The sequence below is a fragment of the Dipodomys ordii genome, unplaced genomic scaffold, assembly GCF_000151885.1.
Source record: "Dipodomys ordii isolate 6190 unplaced genomic scaffold, Dord_2.0 Scaffold14, whole genome shotgun sequence".
In the NCBI taxonomy this organism is placed as follows: domain Eukaryota; kingdom Metazoa; phylum Chordata; class Mammalia; order Rodentia; family Heteromyidae; genus Dipodomys; species Dipodomys ordii.
The window spans coordinates 8,328,497-8,352,323 of NW_012267230.1; the positions used below are offsets into that span (position 1 = coordinate 8,328,497).

The window sequence follows — 23,827 nt, forward strand, 5'->3', positions numbered from 1 at the left end:
GGGGAGGAGGGGGAGGGTTTTGGAAAAGGGGAAAGGGGGAGCGATGTCATCTGTCACTCCCAGTGTGTCCCAGTTCACTCAGGAGTTAAACGGACAAGGTGCCCAGGCTCTGCTGACGATCAGCTCAGAGTCTTTGAAAGGATTAAACATTTATTTTTACACATTAATCTTTGTTCTTGTTATCTTCGAGCAGTTGTACCAAGAAGTTGTCATTTAACAAAGCAGTGTAAGAATACATCTTGGGCAAGATCACTCCTTCCAATGTAACGTTCTCACCCATCCCTCCCCCTTGCCACTTCTTCCCTCCCTTTTCTTAATATTGGAGGATAAACATTGGATTCATTTTTTTTTTTTTGGTCCGGTTGGGGGCCTGAACTCTGGGCCTGGGCGCTGTCCCTCAGCTCTTCAGCTTAAGGCGAGTGTTCTACCACGTGAGCCATAGCACCTCTTCTGGTTTTCTGGTGGCTCATTGGAGATGAGACTCTCGGACTTTGCTGCCTGGGCTGGCTTTGAATCACGATCCTCAGATCTCAGCCTCCTCAGTAGCTAGGATGACAGGGTGAGCCACCTCTTCTCCTCTTCACGCATCTCTCTCTCCCTTGACCCCACCCCACCCCTTTGTGTACCAGCTTCCTGGTGTTCTATTTTGCTGAACTTTGGTTTTTTGCCGTTCTGAGAAATGACACTATTTGAGATCTCTCCTGAATTTACCGTATTCCAGTTACTACACTTGTATACCACCCAATGTATTCACTTACAATTTTACAAGGGGAAATATGCCAACTTTGTCTGTCTGGGCATGGCTTACTTTTCCAAATCTTTCCGTTTCTTTACAAATGGTACAATATCATCTTTATGGCTTGGTTTTGGTTATAGCAGGGATTGAACTCAGGGCCTCAGCAAGCACTCTACTACTTGAGGTGCGTCCCTAGTCCTTTGATGCTTTAGCTATTTGTGCCAGTTCTCGGGCTTGAACTCAGGGCCGGGGCACAGTCCCTAAGCTTTTGTGCTCAAGACTAGCACTCTACCACTTGAGCCACAGCTCTCCTGTTTTTTTTTCCTGTTAATTATAGATAAGTCTCACAATCTTTCTTGGCCAGGCTGGCTTTGAACTTCAAGCCTCAGATCTCAAGCCTTCTGGGCAGCTAGGATTACAGGCATGAGCCAGTGGTGCTTAGCTAGCTTTATTTATTTGTTTATTTCCAGTCACAGGGCTTAAACTAGGCCTGGGTCCTGTCCCTCAGCAAAGCAAGCGCTCTACCTCTAGAGCCACAGCGCCAGCGCCACTTCCGGTTTTCTGGTGGTTCATTGGAGATAAGAGTATCATGGCCTTTCCTGCCTGGCTTTAACCCGTAATCCTCAGATCTCAGCCTCCTGAGTAGCTAGGGTGACAGGCGTGAGCCACCAGTACCCAGTTTTGTTTTGTTTTTGTTTAAGATATGGCTTTTGTTAGATATGGTTTCCTGTTTTTTCCTGAGGACCTTTGGGCCACAATCTTCCCATCTCTGCCTGAGGAGCTGGGACCACAGGAATAAACTACCAGAGCTGGCTTTCAGTGAACGGACAAGTCTGCCTTGCTGGACCGGCATGCCGGCGTTCCAGCATTCCTTGCGGCAGCATCCCCCTCTATGGGCGTTTGCGTTCTTTACTGCAGACTCCACCGCTCCCTCTGCCCTCGCTCCCAGGACCCTCCTCTCCCTTTTCATTCTGCACTGCCACACTGGCCCTTCAGATTGTTTCCTGCTGCAGAACCCGGCCCAAGTCATCCCTTTCCCCCACTTCCCCCCAGCCAGAACACAGCCCAGGTCCTCGCTGTGGAAAGCTCTGTAAAGCAGAGAGGATCCCTACCCCTTCTGAACGTCCCCGGTGTGTTTAAACAAGAGGCAGGGCCTCGCTGGGCCACGGGAGTGGAGGGCACGGAGCCCGTGGCCTGCACTGCTGTGTCGGTCCTTTCCGTCTCCGCCACACCGGCCATGGGTGTCCGTGGCTTCTCTTGCTTCTGCTGTACTGCCAGTTCCTGCCGCAAATCTGTGTGGGAAAAGGAGCCAGAAATTCAGTCCCTGTTTTTGGGATGGGGAGAGCTACGCAGGCCAGATGAAACACTGCAGATGGAGAAAAATCCTCAGGGGAAGGAAACCCACTCAGCTTTGCCTGGCAGGTGTGCAAGAACTAAAGGATTTTTGAGTTAAAAAAAAAAAAAGTTAAAAGGTTTTATCAAAATAGATGGGGTGCCAGTGGCTCATACCTGTAATCCTAGATACTCAGGAGGCTGAGATCTAGAAGGTGATTTCCATCCAGCTAGGGCAGAAAAGTCTGGGAGAGTCTACCTCCAATTAATTAACAATGCTGATAGAGGTATAGCTCAGGTGGTAGAGTAGCAACCACTAGCAAGCAATCTGAGCATGCTCGAGGCCCTAAGGTCAAGCCTTTGTTTTTAATTATAACAAGTCACAAAAAAATGGGCTGGCAAGTCAGCCAACAGACTTTCTGCCCCACAAATTGAGCATCAAGCTCTCTTGATGTGTGACTCATGTGTGGGTAGCGTCTTTCTTGAAAGGATTTCTTCCCAGAGGGGGAACTCCCCAAACAAGGGCGTCATCTCAGAACCCCCAAACTTTTTCATCCTATAGCTTTGTCTGCAAATGCTGAAGATGACAGGGGCTGGACAGGGGCTGGGGCCATAGCACCTGATGTTGGCAGAAAGGGGGAAAGGGGGGTCACACTGATGAAGATATAGAACAGGCCAAGATCCCTGACCTCTGGCTTCATCCTTCAGTCTCTGGACAGATTCTAGAAGATTCTCCTTCTCGTCAAGTTCACTCTCCAAGAAGGCATTTCTTTCAATGGCTTGATTCAGGCGTTGTTCAAAGTCTTCAAGAGACATGATTGTGGCTCTGGGTGAGAGAAAGGCCAAGTTACCCAGAGAACAATGGCGTATTGTGTCGGTTGCCAGGGCCCAAGTCTCTTGGCCTTCTGGGGGGGGTCTCTTCACCTGCCCAGAGGGACCTGTCAGTGCTCAGGAGGTGCACGGTGTGTGTGTGTGTGTGTGTGTGTGTGTGTGTGTGTGTGTGTGTGTGTGTGTGTGTGTGTGTCAGTGCTCAGGAGGTGCATGATGTGGTGTGTTGTGTGTGTGTGTGTGTGTCAGTGCTCAGGAGGTGCATGATGTGGTGTGTGTGTGTGTGTGTGTGTGTGTGAGAGAGAGAGAGAGAGTGTCAGTGCTCAGGAGGTGCATGGTGTGGTGTGTGTATGTGTGTGTGTGTGTGAGAGAGAGAGAGAGTCAGTGCTCAGGAGATGCATGGTGTGGTGTGTGTGCACCCAGGCATCACCCTGCACACTCAGTGCTGACTAGAAATCAGCAGCCTGCATTTAATCACTCAGAACAAACCAGCTTGCACCTCTTGGTGACTTAACTGTTAAAAGTTTAAAAAGTTCCCAGGGCTGAAGGTAGGGCTCATGAGGTAGATCACCTGCTTAGAAGGCACAGAACCTTGAGTTCAAACCCCAGTGCCAAAAACAAACCAAAAAAAGCATTTGCTGGGAGCTGGTGGCTCATGCCTGTGAGCTGAGGACGAGGTAGGGTTTAAAGCCAGCCTTGGCGGGAAATTCTGTGACACTCTTATCTCTAACCACCACAAAAGAAGCTGGAAGTAGAGTTGGGGCTCAAGTGGTAGAGTGAAAGGCTGAAGGACAGCACTTAGACTCTGAGTTCAAGTCTTAGTACTGGCACCAAACGGTCAAAAAAAAAAGTTTCTAGCATCCAGCCACTGTCTGGCTGAAGTGCTGTCTTCACACAGACATTCTCCTGGCACTTTGGTGGGTAAGTATGAAGCGCCGTGATGAAAACATCCAGCCAGGGCTGAGAAGGTGGCTCAGTGGTAGAGCGCTTGCCTAGCATGCATGAGGCCCTGGGTTCGATTCCTCAGCACCACATAAGCAGAAAAAGTGGCTCAAGTGTTAGGGCGCTAGCCTTGAGCTGAAGAGCTGAGGGACAGCGCCCAGGCCCAGAGTTCAGCCCCACAACCACTACCACCACCACCACCACCACCAACAGAAAATCTGGCCAAGCTCATCCTTGTCACCTCAGCTACTCTAGAGGCTAAGGTCCAGATGATCACTACTGTTCAACGTCATCCCAGACGGAAAAACCAGGAAGACTCCAGTTCCAAAATAACCACAAAAGAGGCAGGGTGGAGGCATGGCTCAAACGGCAGAGCAACAAAACCCATCACAGAGTAGTGGATTAACAAATAATTATTGTACTGCACATCACCAACTATCCAACAGAAGACAAAGAGACATGTCAAAACAAAAGGAAAACAAAGAACAAGGATTGCTGTGTCCTTGGGCAGAACAATGCCCAAAATCTACTGTCACTTGAAAGTGGCAGATGTCAAGCAGTATGCCTGGGCCTGGGGGGAGAGGGAGGGGGGCAGCTAGTTTTATGTGCCTGAATTTGCATTTTGAAGACTGTGTGTGTGAGTGTGTGTGTGAGTGTGTGTGTATGTGTGTGTACTAGGAGACTGAACTCAGGACCTGGGCAATGTCCCTGAGTTTTTCTCCCCTCAAGGATGGCACTCTTCCACTTGAGCCACAGCTCTACTTCTAGCTTTTTAGTGGTTAGCTGGAGATTAAGGCTAGTGGATTTGTCTGCCTGGGATGGATGGCTTCAAACCCAGATCCCCAGCTTCCAGAGTAGCAAGGATTCCAGGTGTGAGCCACAGGCACTCAACAACGTTTGCCTTTTTAAAGCAAAAACTCTATCCTAGTGGCTGGGGAGTCCATTTTTCTTGTGTATGTGTTGGATGCACAGATACCTGCATTCCGGCACAGCATCAAGCTAGCTAGGCTAGCTGGTCGAAGCTAGCTAGGCTAGCTGGTCGTTGCAAAGATGTTATACTTTGTAGGAAGTGATACTTTGTAGAAAGTGATCCTAAACTTTGTAGGAAGTGATCAGCTAAGTGAAGGAAATACAAACAGCTGTGTCATCCTCAAGACAACTGCTAAAAAAAAAAAAAAAAGCGAAACAAAAAACAAAACAGAAAAAACAAACCACTCTGAAGGCAAAGGGAATGTCCCTGGTTTGGGCCTGAGCTGTGTCAAATGTCCCTTTGTCAAAGCCAAGAGAATAGCACACTGTAGCTGTGTGCATCTTAACATTAAGTCATTAAGCTAGAAATGTTGTTTCCTTAAATGATAGGTATTTACGGACAGAGAAATTTTAAGTTTTTTGGTGTTTTTTTTAAAGTGTCTACAGCCAGGTGCAGTGACTCACGCCTTATAATCCTAACTACTCAGAAGGTTGAGATCTGAAAATCAGCCGGAGGAAGGAATGTCTGTGAGACTCTTATTTCCAATTAACTTGAGCTGCAGCTCAAGTCTGTAAAGTACCAAGCTTGAGCAGAAAAGCCACGTGAGAATGTGAGGCCTTGAGTTCAAGCCCTATACTAGCAGACACACACAAAGAAGTACCTCTAGTCAGAATCATCACCATGAACGCAGTTATCTTGCCAAACCACAGAGCAGCAGTTTGAGAAATCCTGTTCTTTAGCCAGACACAGTGTTTCATGCCTGTAATCCTAGCTACTCAGGAAGCAAGAGATAGGGAAGACTCAAGTTCAAGGCCAGCTAAGCCAAAACTTCAAGTGGAAACCCTGCCCCCAAGCTTTGCTAACAAAAAGCTGGGTGCAGTGGCACACGCCTGTCATCCCTGCTATTTGGGAAGTGTGCAGACAAGGCGCATAGAAGGACTGTGGTCCAGGCCCCAGGAGAATGTGAGAGCCTATCTGAAAAATAACTAAAGCAAAATGGGTTAAGGGTTTGGCTTAAATGGTAGAGCACTTGCCTAGCAAGCATGAGTTCAAAAATATTACCACCCCTCTCCCCATAGCTACTAAGTATTCTTTTTGAAAATGCCTCCTTCCTGAGCACAGGCTGGTGGCTCTTTCTGGAATGTTCTTGCCTTGCCTGACAATCTCCTACCAGTGGCCAAATTAATATATCCTATGCGTTCTCTCACGGCCTGGACCCGGAACCACTCTTGACAAAATCTGTTTTACTGTCCACTGAGCTCTATTAATGCACACGGGCCTGGCAGCCCACCTCCCCCGCCCTGCTCACCGCTTGGCTCTCTCCAGGTCATCGTTGGCTTGCTCCAGCTCCCGGATGTACTTCTGCAGCTGATCTTTGATCGCCTTCGTCTGCGCCAAGTCGTCCTCCAGGGCTGAGATCTGCCGGTAGCCTTCCGAGTGCTGCAGCTCCAGCTTCTCCTGAAGGACAAGATCCACCCACACCGTGTTGGAGACAAGCTCAGGCTCCGTCTCTTCCCTGCTGGTCTCCTGGGGGGCCTGCGCTCCCTGCTCCCCCACACAAGCACCCTGACTTCTTAGGGGGTCCTTCCCCTCGTTTGATGGCCTTTAGGGGCACCTCCTGGCCGTCATCCATGAGGCAGGGCCAGACCTCCTCATCCAGTCTCCCCTGATGCTCAGACTATCTCCCCACACACCTGCGTTGGGGGGAGGGAGGGGAAGGACGTGACAGGTAGCCGTCCTGTCCTCACCAGCTGTCTCAACCACGTCCTGACTGCTTCCTGACTCCTGGTTCCCATACCTGAGCCCCTGTCCCATTCCAAAACTGCTCCCTGCTGCCACCAGCTTTTTTTGGCCAGTCCTGGGACTTGAACGCAGGGCCTGGCAGTGTCCCTGAGCTTCTTTTGCTCAAGGCTAGCACTCTACCGCTTGAGCCACAGTGCCACTTCCAGCTTTTTCTGTGTATGTGGTGCTGAGACTTCAAGCATGCTAGGCAAGCACTCGACCACTAAGCCACGTTCCCATCCCCCCACCCCTTTTTTTAAGCCAGTCCTGGACCTTAAACTCAGGGCCTGAGTGCTGACCCTGAGCTCTTTTTGCTCAAGGCTAGGACTTACCCCTTGAGCCACAGCACTTCAGCTTTTTGTTGGTTAACTGGAGATAAGAGACTCTTGGGTTTGTCTACCATGGGCTGGCTCTGAACCATGATCCTCAGATCCCAGCCCTGAGTAGCTAGGATGACAGGCATGAACCATCAGTGTCCAACCCCATCAATCTTTATTTAAAAACAAAAAAAACTTAAGATGTCCACAGGCAATGAAAGTTCCACGCAGCCTTGAAGCCGTGTGTGTGACTAGACACACACCGTTTCACACACTGGTACCACTGAGTGCCAGTGATGAGCTGTGGCTGCCGACCCTCACATCAGGATGACCACAGGCAGCCTCTTAGTACCTGGTGCTGGGAAAAATGGACGTACACTGTACTGGACTAAAAGTGCATCCCGATCTGTCACCTGACACCAGTATCAACTCAAAATGGATCAAAGGCCTCAACGGCAGACTTGAAACTTTGAAACTACAAGCAGCAGGAGAAACATTAGAACTTACAGGCGGAGGCAGAAATTTGTTGAAGAGTCCCAGGGCCTCAGCAAATAGGAACAAGATTTGACAAATAAGATGACACCAAACTAATAAGTTTCTGCACAGCAAAGGACATAGTTACAAAATTAAAAGACAGCCAATGGACGGGGGGGATCTTTAGTGGTTACGTTCAAAATATACAAGGAGCTCAAGAAACCCAAATTAATAACCTAATCAAAAAATGAGCAAAGGAGCTAAAGAGACTTTTCAGAAGAAGAAGGGTCAACAAACACAGGAAGAAATGGTCAACATCCCTGGCCATAAAGGAAATGCAAATCAAAACCACCCTGAGATTCCATCTCACCCAGTAAGATGGCCAGCACGGGGAATACAAACTACAAGGCATGCTGGCGGGGATATGGAAAAAAAGGAACTCTACTGCACTGTTGGTAGGAATGTAAACTAGTGCAATCACTCTGGATGGCAGTTTGGAGGTTTCTCACAAAACTGAACATAGACCTTCCCTATGATCCAGCCATACCACTCTTGGGCATCTACCTAGACTATTACTCGTCAGGATATGGTAAAGACATTTGCTGCGTTAGTCCATGTCCATTGCTGCATTCTTCACAATAGCCAAGTTGTGGAAACAGCCCAGATGCCCTCTAATAGATGCGTGGCTCAAGAAAATACCGTACATATACACAATGGAATTTTATTCATTCATTTGAAGGAATATTATGTCATTTGCAGAGAAATGGATGGACCTAGAACAAATGATATAAGCCAGGCTCAGAGACTAAGGATACATTTTGTCTCATATGAGAAAGCTAGATCTAAAATACAAGTATGTATGATAACACATACAGGGCTCACTGCATTGACACACTAACAAACTGACTAAAGGAGAATGAACATAGGGGAAGAATCTGAAGGCACATCTCCTCTGAACAACTGAACACTGTTTATTAAAGTTAATGCCAGGAAAGTGGAAACACATTTTAGGGAATAGGCAAAGGGGGTGTACAGGATTGGAGGAAGGGTGAGGAAAAGCGGGCATTGTATTCAATGTACATTTTGTTTTTTTAAAAAATGAACTATGGCTGGATACTGGTGGCTCACACCTGTAGTCCTAGCTACTTAGGAGGCTGAGATCTGAGGATCGCAGTTCAAAGCCAGCTCGGACAGGAAAGTCCGTGAGACTCTTATCTCCAATAAATTACTCAGAAAAAGCTGGAAGTGGCAGAGCACGAGCCTTGAGCACAGAGAGGCTCAGGGACAGTACCCAGACCCTGAGTTCAAGCCCCAAGACAGGAGAAAAAAAAAAAGTTATGTAACTTGAAGGTGCAGATGGTTAGGATGTAATGAAGGATGACTCTGACCAAGAAGCATTTTCCTCATAACCCGACTTACAGAATTGTAACCCTTCTTTACAACTACTTAATAATAATAAAAATAAATAAATAAGAGGGCATCAGGTACTTAGTGTGACAACTGTCCTAATTTGATCCAAGACACTTCAGCAGAGGGGAAATCACAAGGAACATTTGGGAGAGGAGAGGGGAGGGGAGGGGAGAGGGGAGGAGAGGAAAGAGAAGGGAACAGCTGTTGTTAATTACCAAAGGAAATTCAGTGATTGGCTATTGCTTTCCAAGGGTGGAGACAAGTCAAGATGAGTCTCAGTGATTGGCTGCTACCTACTACATCAACCAATATTCATTACATCTGTGGTACCCTTGGCTGCTGCACAATGCTGTCTTACTTCACAGGTGTGGGAATCAAGGCTCCAATAACTAGCCCAAAGTTAACTGAGCCAAGGGCCAGGCCAGGCCACTGGATGCTGACCTGGGCACCGGTGGCTCACACTTGTAATGCTAGCTACTCAGGAGGCTGAGGATCTGAGGATAAAGGTTCAAAGCCAGCCTGGGCAGGAAAGTCTGAGACTCACATTTGTGAAAAAGCTAAGGGATCAGTCCCAAGCTCCTGAGTTCAAACCCTAGCACTAGCACAAAAACCAGCAACAACAACGCAAAAGATGCCAAATGGCCCTAAACAATTTCAGTGCAAGTCAGTAAGGGGGCTGACCATTCCTCGTTTTCTGTTTCTCGCCTCTCTGTCTCTGCCTTCTCTCGTCAAGTACTCTTCCCAGATTCAAACAACACAAAAGGCCCAAAATTTCATTTGAAGCCTTAAAGCAAAGTCAAGTTCCTCTTTCAGACTCAGCTACAAACACACCCCCACCCTCCCAAGAGCCAGGAAATGAGGTCATGGTGCTTGATGCCAGAGTGGCGAGGCGGGGGCCCCAGACAAAGAAGCCGGCCAAGGGACCCAGTGACTCACCCGACTTGGGTTGGGGTGGGTGATGACAGGAAGGTCACCCCACACCATCCTGCTGCTGGAGCCCTTCTGACGCTCGTGTCCTGGCCAGGAGCTGAGCGTGCGGGCCTGCCGTCAGGAAGCAGCAGCCCAGACCCCTACTCCCAAGCACACAAGGGCTCGGGCATGCGCGCATGCACACACGTGCCCACGCATGCTCTCTCCCACCGGCCAGCACCCATAGCCAGACAAAACAGGATGGACCTTAAGTAATTAACCTTGATTCCAAAAAAATTCCAAGAGGGAGACCTCCCCAGACAAACACGCTCAGCTGTGGCCTCAGAACGTGTGATCTGGATCCGTCACAGGCCTCTGTATTTTTGTCATGTGCCTGACTCAGCTGACGTGACTTAGGTGACTGGCATTGCTGGTGGCGGCACCACAGGTTTGGATGTCTGCCCTCTATCTCGGCCCTGTGACCAACAGGTCCTCTGCAGGTTCAATAGTTCTGTCTAGAAGTACTTGGGGACCTCTTAGCCTCGCCAAAACACAGGCACACTGCAAAGCTTCCCTTCCTTAGTGCAGGGCAGTCGCAAGGCCCCCCTCAATTGGAGATCTAGGACTCCAGGTGGGACTTGCTTGGGCAGTGATCACACCCTTCCTTCAGGCCTGTGTTAGGAGTGGGCAGGGTTGAGTCTTCAGCCTGTAGGGCTCCTTCTCCCAGCCAGCCCCACTGGGCAAGTGGGTGATCCACTCACCTAGCCCTGCCCCCCAGCACTGTCCCAAGCTCCTCACCTTGACGGCTTCCAGCTCCATCCGCAAGCGACTGTTTTCAGACAGGAGGTCTCGGTTCCTGGTTTCAATCTGTTGCAGCTGGGTCTCCAATTCAGCTTCATATTCTCTACTTCCCTCCTGGAATTCCCGGAGTTCCTCCTGCGTGTTCTCTGCCCTGCCAAAGAATTCCCAGAGGTCCAGTAAGAATTTACTTATTTACTGGGTGCTGGTGGCTTATGCCTTTAATCCTAGCTACTCAGGAGATCTGAGGATCTGAGGAGCCTCAGTGATCTCATGATCACAGTTCAGAGCCAACCTCATAGGAAAGTCTGTAAGAATCTTATCTCGAATTAACCACGAGAAAACCAGAAGTGACTCAAAGTGGTAGAGGACTAGCCTTGACCAAAAGAGCTCAGGGACAGCACCCAGGCCCAAAATTCAAGCCCCATGACCCTCTCTCTCTCATACACACAAAATACAAACACACAGACACAGACACACTCACATACACACACAGGTTAAAAACTTATTTGCTGCTAGTCCTGTGGCTTGATTTCAGGGGATGCAGTCCTTTGGCTTTATTGGCCAAACATGGTGTTCTACCACTTGAGCCAAAGCTCCACTTCAGCTTTTTGGTGGTTAGGCGTAAGAGTCCCAGATACTTTTCTGCCTGAACTGGCCTTGAACCTTGGTCCTCAGATCTCAGCCTCCTGAGTAGCTAGGATGACAGGTGTAAGCCACCTGTGCCCATTTTTATTGTATATTAATGTGTACTGCGTGTTGTATGAGCCATGGAGCGATGCATCTTTACTACTATTTGTGCATGAAAGATATAATTTAGACAGGCTGAGTGACTTGTCTGCTGGTCACATGAGCCATCAGAAGCAGAACTTGCACCTAACTTGGGAATGACTAGCTCCAAAGCCACTTCTTAACCAATTCACTTAACGCCTACTCATTTTTTTTTTTGACCAACCTGTAGGAAATCTACAAGATTTTGTAGCTTCTTTCAGACTTACTTCCATGTCTGTCTCCAGAAAGCAACCAATCAGTAAATGTGAACTTATCACTTCCTCAACCTCTGTTCTCAGAACACCACAAACCTCGGACTGCCTTTAAGCCCTACATTGTCAGGAACTTTCCACTAATTTAAGTGCAACCAAAAGTATAGAAACTTGACAGTGGCTCCCGTCTGTCATCCTAGCTACTGAAGAGGCTGAGATCTGAGGATCACAGTTCAAAGCCAGCCCAGACAGAAAAGTCAGTGAGACTCATTTCCAATTAAGCAGCAAAAAGCTGGGAACTGGAGGCGTGACTCATGGTAAATCGTCAGTCTTGAGCAAAAAGAGCCAAACGGGAGCATGAGGCCCCGAGTTTAAGCTCGCAATACCAGCATAAAAAAGAGACAGACAGCAAGAGAAACTAAGAAAGGGCCTGCTATGGTAACACACGTCTATAGTCCCAGTATTCAAAAGACTAAAGAAGGAAAATTGGGAGTTCAAGGAGAAAGTAAATGGGCTAGAACATGACTTTGGATATGTGGAGATCATAAAACTCCTTGAGAAGAAAACTGCTCAATACACAACCACCCCACACCCTCACACTCCCCAGCTCTCCCAGACACAGGCAGTTGCAGATTTTCAGGAAAAGTTCTTTCCCCTAGAGGAAGATCTGAGCAGATCCGAGCTTACAGGACAGATAAGATCCTTCAGAACCAGAGGTGAGAAGCTGCACCACGCGATGGTGCAGGGCCTCAGCAGGCAGTTCTAAGTTCTGCTCTGCTCCTCATGGCTATGGCCCCAGGCAGGTCATCTGCCTTCCCTGCAGCTCAGTGTGCTTATCTGCAGAGAGCCGTGACAAGTTCCCTCACAGGCTGAACGAACAACAGGTGTGCCCCTCACAGCCCACACAATAGGCCTACAGTGCACAGTAGGCCTGCAGCAATGGGCCAAGAGCAGAACTTGCAGGACTGACCTCTGCTTGTAGGTCATCGCCAGGTCTTTCCAATAGGTGGCCTCTTCCTCCTGGGAGCCGAAGGTCCTTCCCGGGTCCTCCATGGTGGAGATGGCACGTGTTCACGCTTCCTGTGACATAGTGTCTACAAGGCAAGGCTTTCAAGTTATTATCCAGGCCAGGATAGACAGATGATTTTCAACAGAAGAATTAAATCAATAACCCTGAACTTCATGGTGGATTAGCATGCTAACATGTGAAAATTATGACAGCCTGACACTGCTAACATCCAAGGGCTTAATCTCATGTTGTATGTATCATTCCATGAGTATTTATTGAACACCCACAACAGAACCTAGGGATCCAAGCAAGATGTCTCCAAGGTCCCTCCTTCCTCCTTAAGGGGCCTGGGGGAAGGAGGGGAGGAATCACATGCGAATTGCATGTAAATGCATGCAAATCATATGTAAATCATTCAGTAGTGTTGACATTCAAGAGCACATACTATATTCAGAGCATATTCTTCAGTGTGTGGCATGCATCTAAAAATTACCACAATCAAAATCAGAAGCATCTCTTCGGTACCAGATAGGACATCCCAAACTCAACCTCATGTACGAGCGCAACAAGAAATGAACAAGAATAGGAAAGCAACAAATGGAGGAGAAAGAACTGAACAGGAGAAAAGGCAGAAACAGCCAGGCTTGGGAGAGAGGCTGAAGGTTGAAGAGAAGTAGAGGCACTGGGCAGATTAAAACAGAGAAGTCAAATCACACAGCCATTTTTCTGCCTTGTTCAAAAATTTCATAGTAAGCCAGGTGTGGTGGTAGATGCCCGCAATCCCTGCACTCAGGAGGCAGAGGCTCAGGAGGACTTTGAGTAAGGCCAGCCTGGGCTACACAGGAAGACCTCGTCACAAACAAACCAGAAAAGAAAAACACCGAGCGGCAGCGGGAGCCATGGGAGGGCTTCGAGGAGGGCGGCAGATGGGCTCCTCTGCTGAAATGGCTCAACCTGGAGGAACCCAAAAAAGAAAGGGAGGTGGCCTGAATTAGAAGTGAGAAGGAGGACGGCAGGAGGAGCCACGGACTCCAAAAATATTTAGAAGGCAGAACTGGCCAGGCATAGTGGTGTGCGTGTGTGTTGGCAACAAAGTGAGATCCTCTATCTTTAAAAAAAAAAAGGGGGGGCTGGGAAGGTGGCTCAGTGGTAGAGTGCTTGCCTTGCATGCCTGAGGCCCTGGGTTCGATTCCTCAGTACCACATAAGCAAAAAGAAAAAAACCGGAAGTGGCGCTGTGGCTCAAGTGGTAGAGCCTTGAGCTGAAGAGCTGAGGGACAGCGCATAGGCCCAGAGTTCAGGCCCCACAACCGGACTCCCCCCCCCAAAAAAGGCAAATGTCCTGGATCTCAGTTATTACATTTGATGGGAGAAGAAGGGAAGAAGTCCAGCACCGGGCCAGCAATCCCCATCATGAAGGGTGGAAAGAACCAGCAGGCTCATTCTGGGGGGAGTGGGGGGGTGTTACTGGGAGACCACACACCTTGTCTAGGCTATTTTCACATGACATGTTTAGATAAAACTGAGGATGGAAACCCCACGGACGTAAAACCTGAGGCACCTGTGACTGGGAGGCCCTGTAGTCTCGTCTCTCTTTCCTTGAGCCACAACCGTGAGAACTTTCATGAGCACTGCATAGGGACGGGAGGAAGGCCAACACTAGAGAGGTGGGCCGAGAAGGAAAATGCCATCGGAGATGGGAAACAGTGAGAAGGATAAGAACCAGGAGCTTGCTCTCCTGGAACATTCCACAGCAACAGGGATGCGAGAGAGAGATGCGAGTGAGATAAGGACTGGAAATTCAGCCACTGGCTGTGTCGGGAAGAAGAGCTCCACCACAGAGGAGAGGGAGAATAGACAGTGGGGATCAGGATCAGGCAGGTGGCGGTACACCCCTGCAATTCCAGCTGAAGGCCAAATGGATCTCAGGTTCAAGGCCAGCCTGGGCTACATCGCAAGACCCTATCTTGGGTGAGTGAGTGAATGAATGAAATACTGAGCCAATGACAAGGATGGCTCCATGAGTGTCCAGGCCCGGGCCTCGTGCAGCTATCCGGAGAAAGCCTTTCCATTACAGTAGATAGAAGCGTTCCACTGTTCTTACTTTCACAGCAGAGACTGCGGCTGAGAGCGGAACCGAGAGGAAGGTGCTGCTGACGAGAGAGAGAAAAAGAGACCGAAACAGAGAGGGAGAAAGGAGGAGGGGGGAGAAGAAGGAGAAAGTCGGGGGGAGACAGAGAAGGAAAAACAGCAGGGAGAGGGAGAAGGAAAGAGAGAAAACACTAGAACTGATGGTACCATTTCAGCAAGGGCAGACGGAAGGGTATGAGCGACGTGACTCCCTGTCCTGGCACACGGCCCAAGGTTACCTTTCCACCACAGGCAGCCCTTGCTGAATATGGAGAGAAGAAGCTTATTTGTGGACGTTGTAAAGAGTAGAGCTGGGTTTGCTCCGGTCCCTAAGCCAGCCGTTGCCTCAGTGGCTAACGGTACTCACCAAGGTAAGGAGCGGTGCGGAACCCAGGCCCACCTCCCCACTCCCCCGTCCCGCTGTCAGGTCAGGGGGAGTCCCCAAACCAAGACCACGCAGGCGTGTAGACATGAGCACTGTGTGGGTCGGACCCTGGCAAGTTTGCTCCTGAGCACAGTCTCCGTGTTGAAGCAAAGGAGGAGGTCAGTTTGCAGTGGGGTGAGGTGCTGAGGAATTTGGAACAAGGTAGACCGATGTTTCCTTCACTTGGAAGAGAGTCATACATAAGGCCCAATGTCACTACTACGTTGATAAACATCTCCCACCTCTCAGGACCCAGCCACACTATCATCTTCCTTAAGGCCAAGCTTGCTCCCAACCCCAGGGCTTTTGTACTTGCTGGTGTCTTGGCCTGGAATGTTTCTAGAATTACTGGGCTTTAAACTCAGGGCCTTGTATTTGCCACAGCTGCTCTATCATTGGAACCACAAGCCAGGACCTTCATGAATTTTTTTGTGTGCTGGTACTGGGGCTTGAACTCAGGGCCAGGGTGTTATCCCTTAGGTTTTCCTTCAACACTGGTGCTCTACCTCTTGAGCCACAGCTCCACTTCCATCTTCTTGGTGGTTTAACTGGAGATAAAGAGTCTCATACCCTTTTCTGCTTGGGGCTGGCTTTAAACCTCAATCCTCCAAATCTCAGCCTCTAGAGTAGCTTGGATTACAGGTGTGAGCTACCAGCACCCAGCTACAGTGACTGAAGTTTCTTAATGCCCTCTTGCCTGCTATGGCAGATGTATTTTGGGGGCTTCTAATCTGTTATCATGGCCACTGAGGCTTAAAACTTGAAAGGAATGCAGGGGACATGTTTGGGGAGGTACATTCTGTTGTGACAGAGTGCGGAGCTGAGAAGGGTCTGGTTTTGAACTTCCAGACCTGGACAGTGTCAGAGCACAGGAATGATACTTCAACCAAGCTCTGTGGAACGAACATGCTAGAAGCAGAGAGGGAAGCAGCAGCTGCACCTCACTTGGTTATGAAACCACACTCTTAAAAATACAAGATTTTTCTCTTGCCATGTGGGAATGTCCCAGAAAGTTCTTCCCCCTGGTCTCTGCCGTGGGAGACAGGCGAAAGGACTCACGAAGCGCCCCTTCACGAAGGGTGGCTTCCTCGGTGTCGTCATCCCCTGCTCTCTGGCACGAGCTGCCCATTTAATGTATTTCCTTCAAAGGACATGAACCTCTTGAAGCTTTTCTATTCTAAGCGAAGAGCAAAAACAATCGCTTTGTTTCTTAGCAGCAGACTAGAGCAAAACATTGTACCTTCTGGCCATCATAAGTGAGGGTTAAAGTGAACAGATCCAAGTATGAGTTGTCTTTTGTAGGTCAAGTTCAAGGACCAGGCTTTTTAAAGACACTACAGCTAAGGGCTCATGTCTGTAATCCTAATTCTCAGGAGGCTGAGATCTGGAGGACCAAAGTTCCAAGGTGGGCAGAAAAGTCTGTGAGATTACATCTTTTCTAATAAAATGCCAGATGGAGGCAGGGCGTAAGTGGTAGAGTGCCAGCTTTGATTAAGAAAGCTGGAGAAGCCGGGCGCTGGTGGCTCACGCCTGTAATCCTAGCTACTCAGGAGGCTGAGATCTGAGGATCGCGGTTCAAAGCCAGCCCGGGCAGGAGAGACCGTGAGACTCCTATCTCCAATAAACCACCAGAAAACCGGAAGTGGCACTGTAGCTCAAGTGGTAGAACGCTCGCCTTGAGCTGAAGAGCTGAGGGACAGCACCCAGGCCCAGAGTTCAAGCCCCACGACCGACAAAAAAAAAGAAAGCTGGAGAAAAAAAAAAGCTGAATGAGAGCATGAAGACTTAGTTCAGGCCCCAGTACCCTCAAGGAAGGAAGGAAGGGAGGGAGGGAGGGAGGAAGGAAAGGAGGGAGGGAGGGAAGGAGGGAAGGGGAAGGGGAAGAGGAAGGAAGGAATAATAAGCAGGTGTTAATGCCTGGGCACAGTGCACACTGCTTTGTAACTGATGTCTTTAAAACAGTACATTCATTTGTTCTATCTGTATGCAGATAACTCTCATTCTCAGTACACCATCATCATCATGGTAATGGTGCCCCAACAGCTCAGTAGACAAGTCTCGAGGGAGCCTCAAATATGTACACTACAGCATATATGTCTACATGGAGCAACAAACAATGAGCCAGAGGTATAAAAAGTATCAAAAAACTGGGACCAATGGCTCACACCTATAATCCTAGCTACTCTGGAGGCTGAGATCTGAGGATCACAGTTCAAAGTCAACCTAGGCAGGAAGGCCTGTGAGAGACTTATCTTTAATTATCAAAAGCCAAAAGTAGGGTTGGGAAGGTGGCTCAGTGGTAGAGCGCTTGCCTTGCATGCCTGAGGCCCTGGGTTTGATTCCTCAGCACCACATAAGCAAAAAGAAAAAAGCCAGAAGTGGCACTGTGGCTCAAGTGGTAGAGCACTAGCCTTGAGCTGAAGTGCTGAGGAACAGCGTCCAGGCCCAGAGTTCAGGCCCCACGACCGGACCCAAAAAAAAAAAAAAGCCAAAAGTAGAGCTGTGACTCAAGTGACAGGATGCTAGCCTTAAACATATTGCTCAGGGACAGCGCTCAGACCCTGAGTTCAAGCCCTCGGACCAGCACCAAAAATAAAATAAAAGTTCAGCAGCTGAGCCTGCTAGTGCCTTACCTACTTAAGAGGCAAAAGTAGAGGATCTCAAATTAGAGGCCAGCCTTGGCAAAGATAATGAGACTCTATTAAAACAACAACAACAACAACATGTTAATAGCAAATATTAATGGTAACCCCCTTTATATAACTAAAGAGAATTTAAAAATACATTTTTTAAAAAAGCAAAATAAAAAGGGATAGGAGTTTAGCTGAAGTGGTAGAGTGTTTGCCTAACATGCACAAAGCCCTGTATTTCATCCTCAGCACCTCAAAAACAAAAAATTCCCTTGTAGAGGCAATGAAGGACATATTGGAGGATGAGTGGGCAAGTGCAGTTATTATATTCAATGTACGCTATGTAAAAACTGACCTACAGGAAGGGGAAAGCTGGGTAGGAACGATGGAAGCGGTGACATTGATCAGGATGCATTGTACTCCTGACTCGACTTCTGAAACTGAAGCCACCTACATAACTGAAAAAGCAAAATAAAATAAAAATAATTTCCCCCGAGGGCTAGAAGGTGGTTCAGTGGTAGAGTGCTTGCCTAGCGTGCATGAAGCCCTGGGTTTGATTCCTCAGCACCACATAAGCAGAAAAAGCCCTAAGTGGCGCTGTGGCTCAAGTGGTAGAGCGCTAGCCTTGAGAGGGACAGCGCCTAGGCCCTGAGTTCAAGCCCATAACCGACAAAATAAATAAATAGTAATAATTCCCCCAAACTAATTTCAGGTTGGTTTGGGGGTTTCTTTGTTTGGTGGTGGTGGTGGTACTGGGGTTTGAACTCAAGCCCTTGTGCTTGCTAAGCAGGTGCTGAGCCCTGCCCCAAGCCTGTTGCTTTTTGTCTGGACCACTCCAGACTGTGATTCTCCTATTTATACTTCTCCACTAGCTGAGATGAAAGGGATGCATCACCATGCCCAGCTTTGCTCTCCACCCCCCTACCCCTCCTAGAGCTAAGGATGGAACTCAGGGCCTTACACTTGCCAGGCAAGTACTCTGCCACTGAGCTAAATTACCAACCCCTTTGCCCAGCTTTTTACTGATTGAAAAAGAACCATGCAAACCTTTTGCTTGGACTGGTCTCAAATCTTGATCCTCCCCCCATCTCAGCCTTGGGCAGCTAGGATTCCAGGCATGAATGACAGTACTCCCCTCCCTCTCAGCATGGTTTGTTTTTGAAGTTAACAGAAAAATCTGAAAACACATTTGAGACATATACCTCTGATTTTAAAACTCTAGAAAATAAAAAATGCTGTCTTTTATCTTTCTTCTGAGTAAAGAACGTCAGCGTGGCTGGTCAGAAACAACACACATGGAGAAAGCATCAGGAATTAAATCAACACCCTTCTCAACACAAACTACAGAGCTGAAGGCAAGAGACGGGAGCAGCAGTGTCTGCACATGCTCCTGGCCGACTTGACATCACTGGGGCACAATCTGCCAAGAGTCAGCTTGCCTGGCTTCAGAGTGTGTAATGACCCACCTGAAAGCTTGAGGCATGCAAAGACAAGCACTCAGTGACATACCCACCCTTCACTAGACAAGAACACTAGAGACACTTGCCAAGAGAGCCCGGATGAGAAGTCTGTGCTTGTTAGAAGAGCTAGATGGAGGAATGTATTAGCTTCCTCTCTGCATGGCGGACCACAAGGGTCTGGAAGGAAGGAGCAGAATGTGGGTAGAGCCGGCACCGAGACAGAGCACTTGTACCCTACACACTTCTTTCTAGAACACTGGCTTTTGTTGGTGGTAGTTTTTGTTTGTTTGTTTTTTGCCGGGACTGGGGTTTGAACTATGTGGGGTTTGAACTAGTCAAGCGCTCTACCACTTGAGCCACATTCCCAGCCCTTTTTGAATTAGGTGAGGTTTTTGTGGGTTTTTTTTTTGTTGTTGTTGTTGTTTTGTTTTTGGTATTGTTTTATGATAGGTTCTCTCACATTTGCCCTGGATATCTTCAGACCACAATCCTCCTATCTCCACCTCTGGAGCAGCTGAGATTACAGGTGTGAAACATCAAACTCAACCCAGTTTTGTGTTTTGTTTTGCTTTATCCCCCGAGACAGGTCTTACTAGGTTTTAGATGTTGATATGGAGCTCAGTCTATAGCCAATGATGGCCGTGAGCTTGAGACCCTCCTGTCTCCTAAGTGCTGAAAGTTCAGGCATGGACTACCATAACTGAAATGAAATTAAAAAAAAACAAAACTTTTGGCTGGGTGCTGATGGCTCATGCCTGTAATTCTAGCTAATTGGGAGGAGATCTGAGGATACCAATTCAAAGCCAGCTAGGGCAGGAAGTTTATGAGACTCTCATCTCCTATTAGCCACCAAAAAACTGGAAGTAGAGCTGTGGCTTAAGTGGTAGAGCACTAGCCTTGAGTATAAAAGCTTAGGGACAGAGCCCAGGCCCTGAGTTCAAGCCCTAGGACCAGCACACACAAAAAAAATGTTTACACTTGAAACCAAAAAAGAACAGCTATTGCTCCAAGATAATTTTATTCTACTGAACTCTACTGTGATTTTTCTGTTTCTCCATTTCTTTTCAGTCATTTTGGTGTCTGTTTCCTGAGACAGGGTCATTTTCCCTACAGCTAGACTGGCCTGAGACTTATTAGGTAGCTCAGGCTGGCCTTGAACTCTCAACCATACTTCTGGGATCACTGGCATGCACTACCACACTGGGCTTTCAATCATTTCTTGGACACCTCCTAAGAGTGAGGTGTTAACTGGGAAAGGCAGATGCAGAGGGGACTCCATCCTGGTACTAGGCTCAAGCACAGGATGAGCTACAAGCACAAACTCCCTACTATACTGGCAGGTTCACGCCAGGAACTTGTCTTTGGTGGAAAGAATATACTTGGAAAAGAACACAACAGGCTAATCACACAAGCCAAGTTGGTAAAATATCCAGAACAGAATAAAATGCACGCCCCCCCCCCCACAGACATTCAAACTAAGAGCGATGACTTAAGTTTCAAAACTTAAATGCTGGTGTGGTGGGAAGAGGGGGGTGCAAGAGTGGTCAGATGACCAGAGGCCCCGGGAGGGGAGAAGCAGGTGTTGGATTACTCTTCAAAGCGGTCTACCCTTGTCCTAGCCGGCAACACACTAAAACAAAACTAGCTCCCAAAGTGACAAACCTCGGCGCCGCACACGCTGCAGAAAGGCCTTCTTTCTCTGGATAGGAAGCTAACAGAGACCTCAGGCTCGGAGTGGGAGGAAAGGGGGCACGACCCAGTGCACACCGTGGACAAAGGCTTGCGGGAGCCTGAGACTCCTGGAGGGGGGTGAGGGTAGGGGGTGGTGTCCCCTTAGCAAGGGGTCAAGGTGATGGGGGCGGGGGGGGGGAGAGAAGTTGCAGCGACCTCTGGAAAGCAGGAAAGCCGGGCCAAACCTTTCATCCAGCCCCGCACCAAATGTGGAGTCAGGAGAAATCTGAACCGTCCCGCAGGGACCCAGGGGTTCCGCACGCGCCCTCATGAGGGGGGGAGTGTGCCCGGGACGCGGGTGCGGGTGGGAGGCTGAGGCGGGGGGGGTGGGGAGGAAGCGCGAGGAGGATTTGGGGAGGGAAGGAGGGCGGGAAAGAGGGGACGGCGATCAGGAAGGGGGGATTTAGAGGGCGGAGGTAAATCGTTGGGCGGAGCAGGCTGGCGGGGCCTGGGGACGGTCGGGGCGGAGACGCGCGCGCGGGGCCGGGAACAAAGTTGGTGAGGGCGCAAAGTTAGGCAGGAGACTCCCCGAGGGCGGGATTTCGGGGCTCTGCGACGCGCGATCGGGCGTCCTGCAAGGCGATGGAGGGGTGGAGGGGGAGACCCCACAGCATGGAAGTTCGGAGTGGCGACCCGGGGGTGAGGGGGGTCACCCCGCCCGCCGGGGTGTGGTGGGGGGGGCGCAGCAGCTGTACTTACCAGGGTCGGACGGCCGGCGAGGATCGGGCAGCAGCTCCGGCCAGGGCGGGGCCGCCCGGCTCCTCCCTCCCCCCCGCCCCACCCCGCGCTCTCGCGGCCGGCGCCTCCCATTGGCTGCCGCGTCTCAGGTCCGCGTCCGGTTCGGCCAATCAGCGCCGAGTAGCGCCGTTTGGAAACTTTTTTCCGCCGGCCGGGCGGGAGGAGACTCCGGTCGTGGCCCGGGGCTGCTGCGTCCGCTGCTGCGGGCGGCGGCGCCCTGGACCGGGCCGGGCGGTCCGGCCTGGGCTCGCCCGCCACGCGTCTCCGGAGAACACGCCGCTGGCCTCCTCCTGCCGCCGCTTCCTGTTCGTGAGCTTCTTCCCGACACGATGTTAAGGACCAGGACCGAGGCTCAGTACCCCCAATCCTTCCCGCTACTTTGTGCCCACAGTAGAAGTTTCAGCACCTCTCTCTTCCTCCGGGACCGAAGCAGGGTACACTGAGCTTCCCAGCCAAGCTGGGCACGTTAACTGAAGCCCAAATCGGCACATTTAGATGACACCCACCAACTAATCTAAAACTACTTGGATCTCAATTTCCCCAAAAGGGTGGAAAAGTAAAAGTTTGCGGAAAATAGGGTTGATATTGGGCAACAGGGAGGAAAAATAGTGCCATTACTGGGGCTCGAACTCAGGGCCTGGGCGTTATCCTGAGTTCTCAAGGCTGGTGCCCTACCAGCTGAGCTACAGCTTCTCTACCAGCTTTTTGGTAATTCTCATAGACTTCCCTATCTAGGCTGGCTTCAAATCGTGATTCTCAGATCTCAGCCTCCTCGGTAGCAGGGTTACAGACGTGAGCCACCAGAGCCCAGTTCTGGTGTACACTAAAACTTTCTTTTAAACTTCGTTTCCTTGTAGAGCTCAGCTTCTTAGCTCCTTCCATCCTACTTTACCAGTTCAAACATTAAACCTAACCGAAGCAGAACTAAAACTGAGGAAAAAAAATGAGTTGGATCAAATGTAGAGTAGCCACTTAACTACTAAAGACATCTTCAAAAAAATAAAGCAAGGGCTGGGAAGGTGGCTCAGTGGTAGAGCGCTTGCCTTGCATGCCTGAGGCCCTGGGTTGGATTCCTCAGCACCACATAAACAAAAAGAAAAAAAGCCAAAAGTGGCACTGTGGCTCAAGTGGTAGAGCGCTAGCCTTTAGCTAAAGAGCTGAGGGACAGCGCCCAGGCCGAGTTGAGGCCCCACGACTGGACCCCAAAAAAAAAAATAAAGCAAATCTTCACGCTTGTTTCACAAATGAGAAGCGTGTCATTTGGACAAGAGGGGAAAATCCAATACTATATAGGAAATCAAATTAACAGGCAATTCATATTTAAGAAAATATATCCTAAAAGAAACTTTAAAAGCATTCTTTCACATAGATCAAGATAAAAAAAATTACTTTTTTGGTCAGTTGTGGGGCCTGGATGCTATCCCTGAGCCTTTTCAGGCAAAGCTAGTGCTCTATCACTTTGAGCTACAGCTCTACTTCTGGTTTCCATTTGGTTAATTAGAGATGAGAGTCTCACTGGCTTTCTTGCCTGAACTGGCTAAAACTTAGATCCTCAGATCTCAGCCTCCTGAGTAGATAAGATTACAGCTGTGAGCCACTGGCACCCTGCTCAAAATATGTTTTAATAGGTAATTACCTCCTCCATAGAGCTGATATCCTCATCTTAGCCTAACACACACACACTATATATAATATACATATATGAAAAGCTATATTTATATACACACAAGTTTTTGATGGTTCTGTGGGATTTTAACTCAAGGTCTCCTACTTGCTAAGCAGATACTCTACCATTTGAGCAATTCTTCCAGTCCTAGACTAGGCATTTTTGAATTTGAAAGAATGCCAAGTAAAGTCAATCAAAAATGTTTCTGGGAGCAGCACTGTGGTAGAGTGCGAGCGTCTTCAATGAAAGCAGCTCAGGGACAGTGCCCAAGCCCAGAGTTCAAGCCCCAGGACTGGGTGGAGGGGAGATTTCTGCACTTTTCTATGGTTTAAATGGAAATAAAAATTAAAAATCTGGCATCATCTTTCTTTTTTAATAATTTCCTTTTTGGTATTTATCAATATACTATGTTCAGAAACATTCTGCTAGAATAAAAAGGAGGAAAAAAATCTGTTAAGACTAACATTTAGGGGCTGGGAAAGTGGCTCAGTGGTAGAGTGCTTGCCTTGCATGCCTGAGGCCCTGGGTTCGATTCCTCAGCACCACATAAGCAGAAAAA

The 23,827-nt window shown here is 49.0% G+C and overlaps 1 protein-coding gene across 1 annotated transcript in view; it reads right to left on the reverse strand.

Moving 5' to 3' along the window:
* The window catches only part of Nde1 (nudE neurodevelopment protein 1), a 25,039-nt gene extending 3,420 nt beyond the window's left edge, over window positions 1–21,619 (reverse strand). The window contains exons 1-6 of the mRNA XM_013011203.1: window positions 21,564–21,619; window positions 12,452–12,575; window positions 10,499–10,652; window positions 6,118–6,266; window positions 2,758–2,894; window positions 1,849–2,028 (exon numbers count right to left, since the gene is read on the reverse strand). Of these exons, the coding sequence (XP_012866657.1) occupies window positions 1,849–2,028; window positions 2,758–2,894; window positions 6,118–6,266; window positions 10,499–10,652; window positions 12,452–12,534 (703 nt within the window). The 5' untranslated portion in view covers window positions 12,535–12,575; window positions 21,564–21,619. The remainder of the gene's footprint in view (window positions 1–1,848; window positions 2,029–2,757; window positions 2,895–6,117; window positions 6,267–10,498; window positions 10,653–12,451; window positions 12,576–21,563) is intronic.
* Between the last annotated feature and the right edge of the window lie 2,208 nt (window positions 21,620–23,827).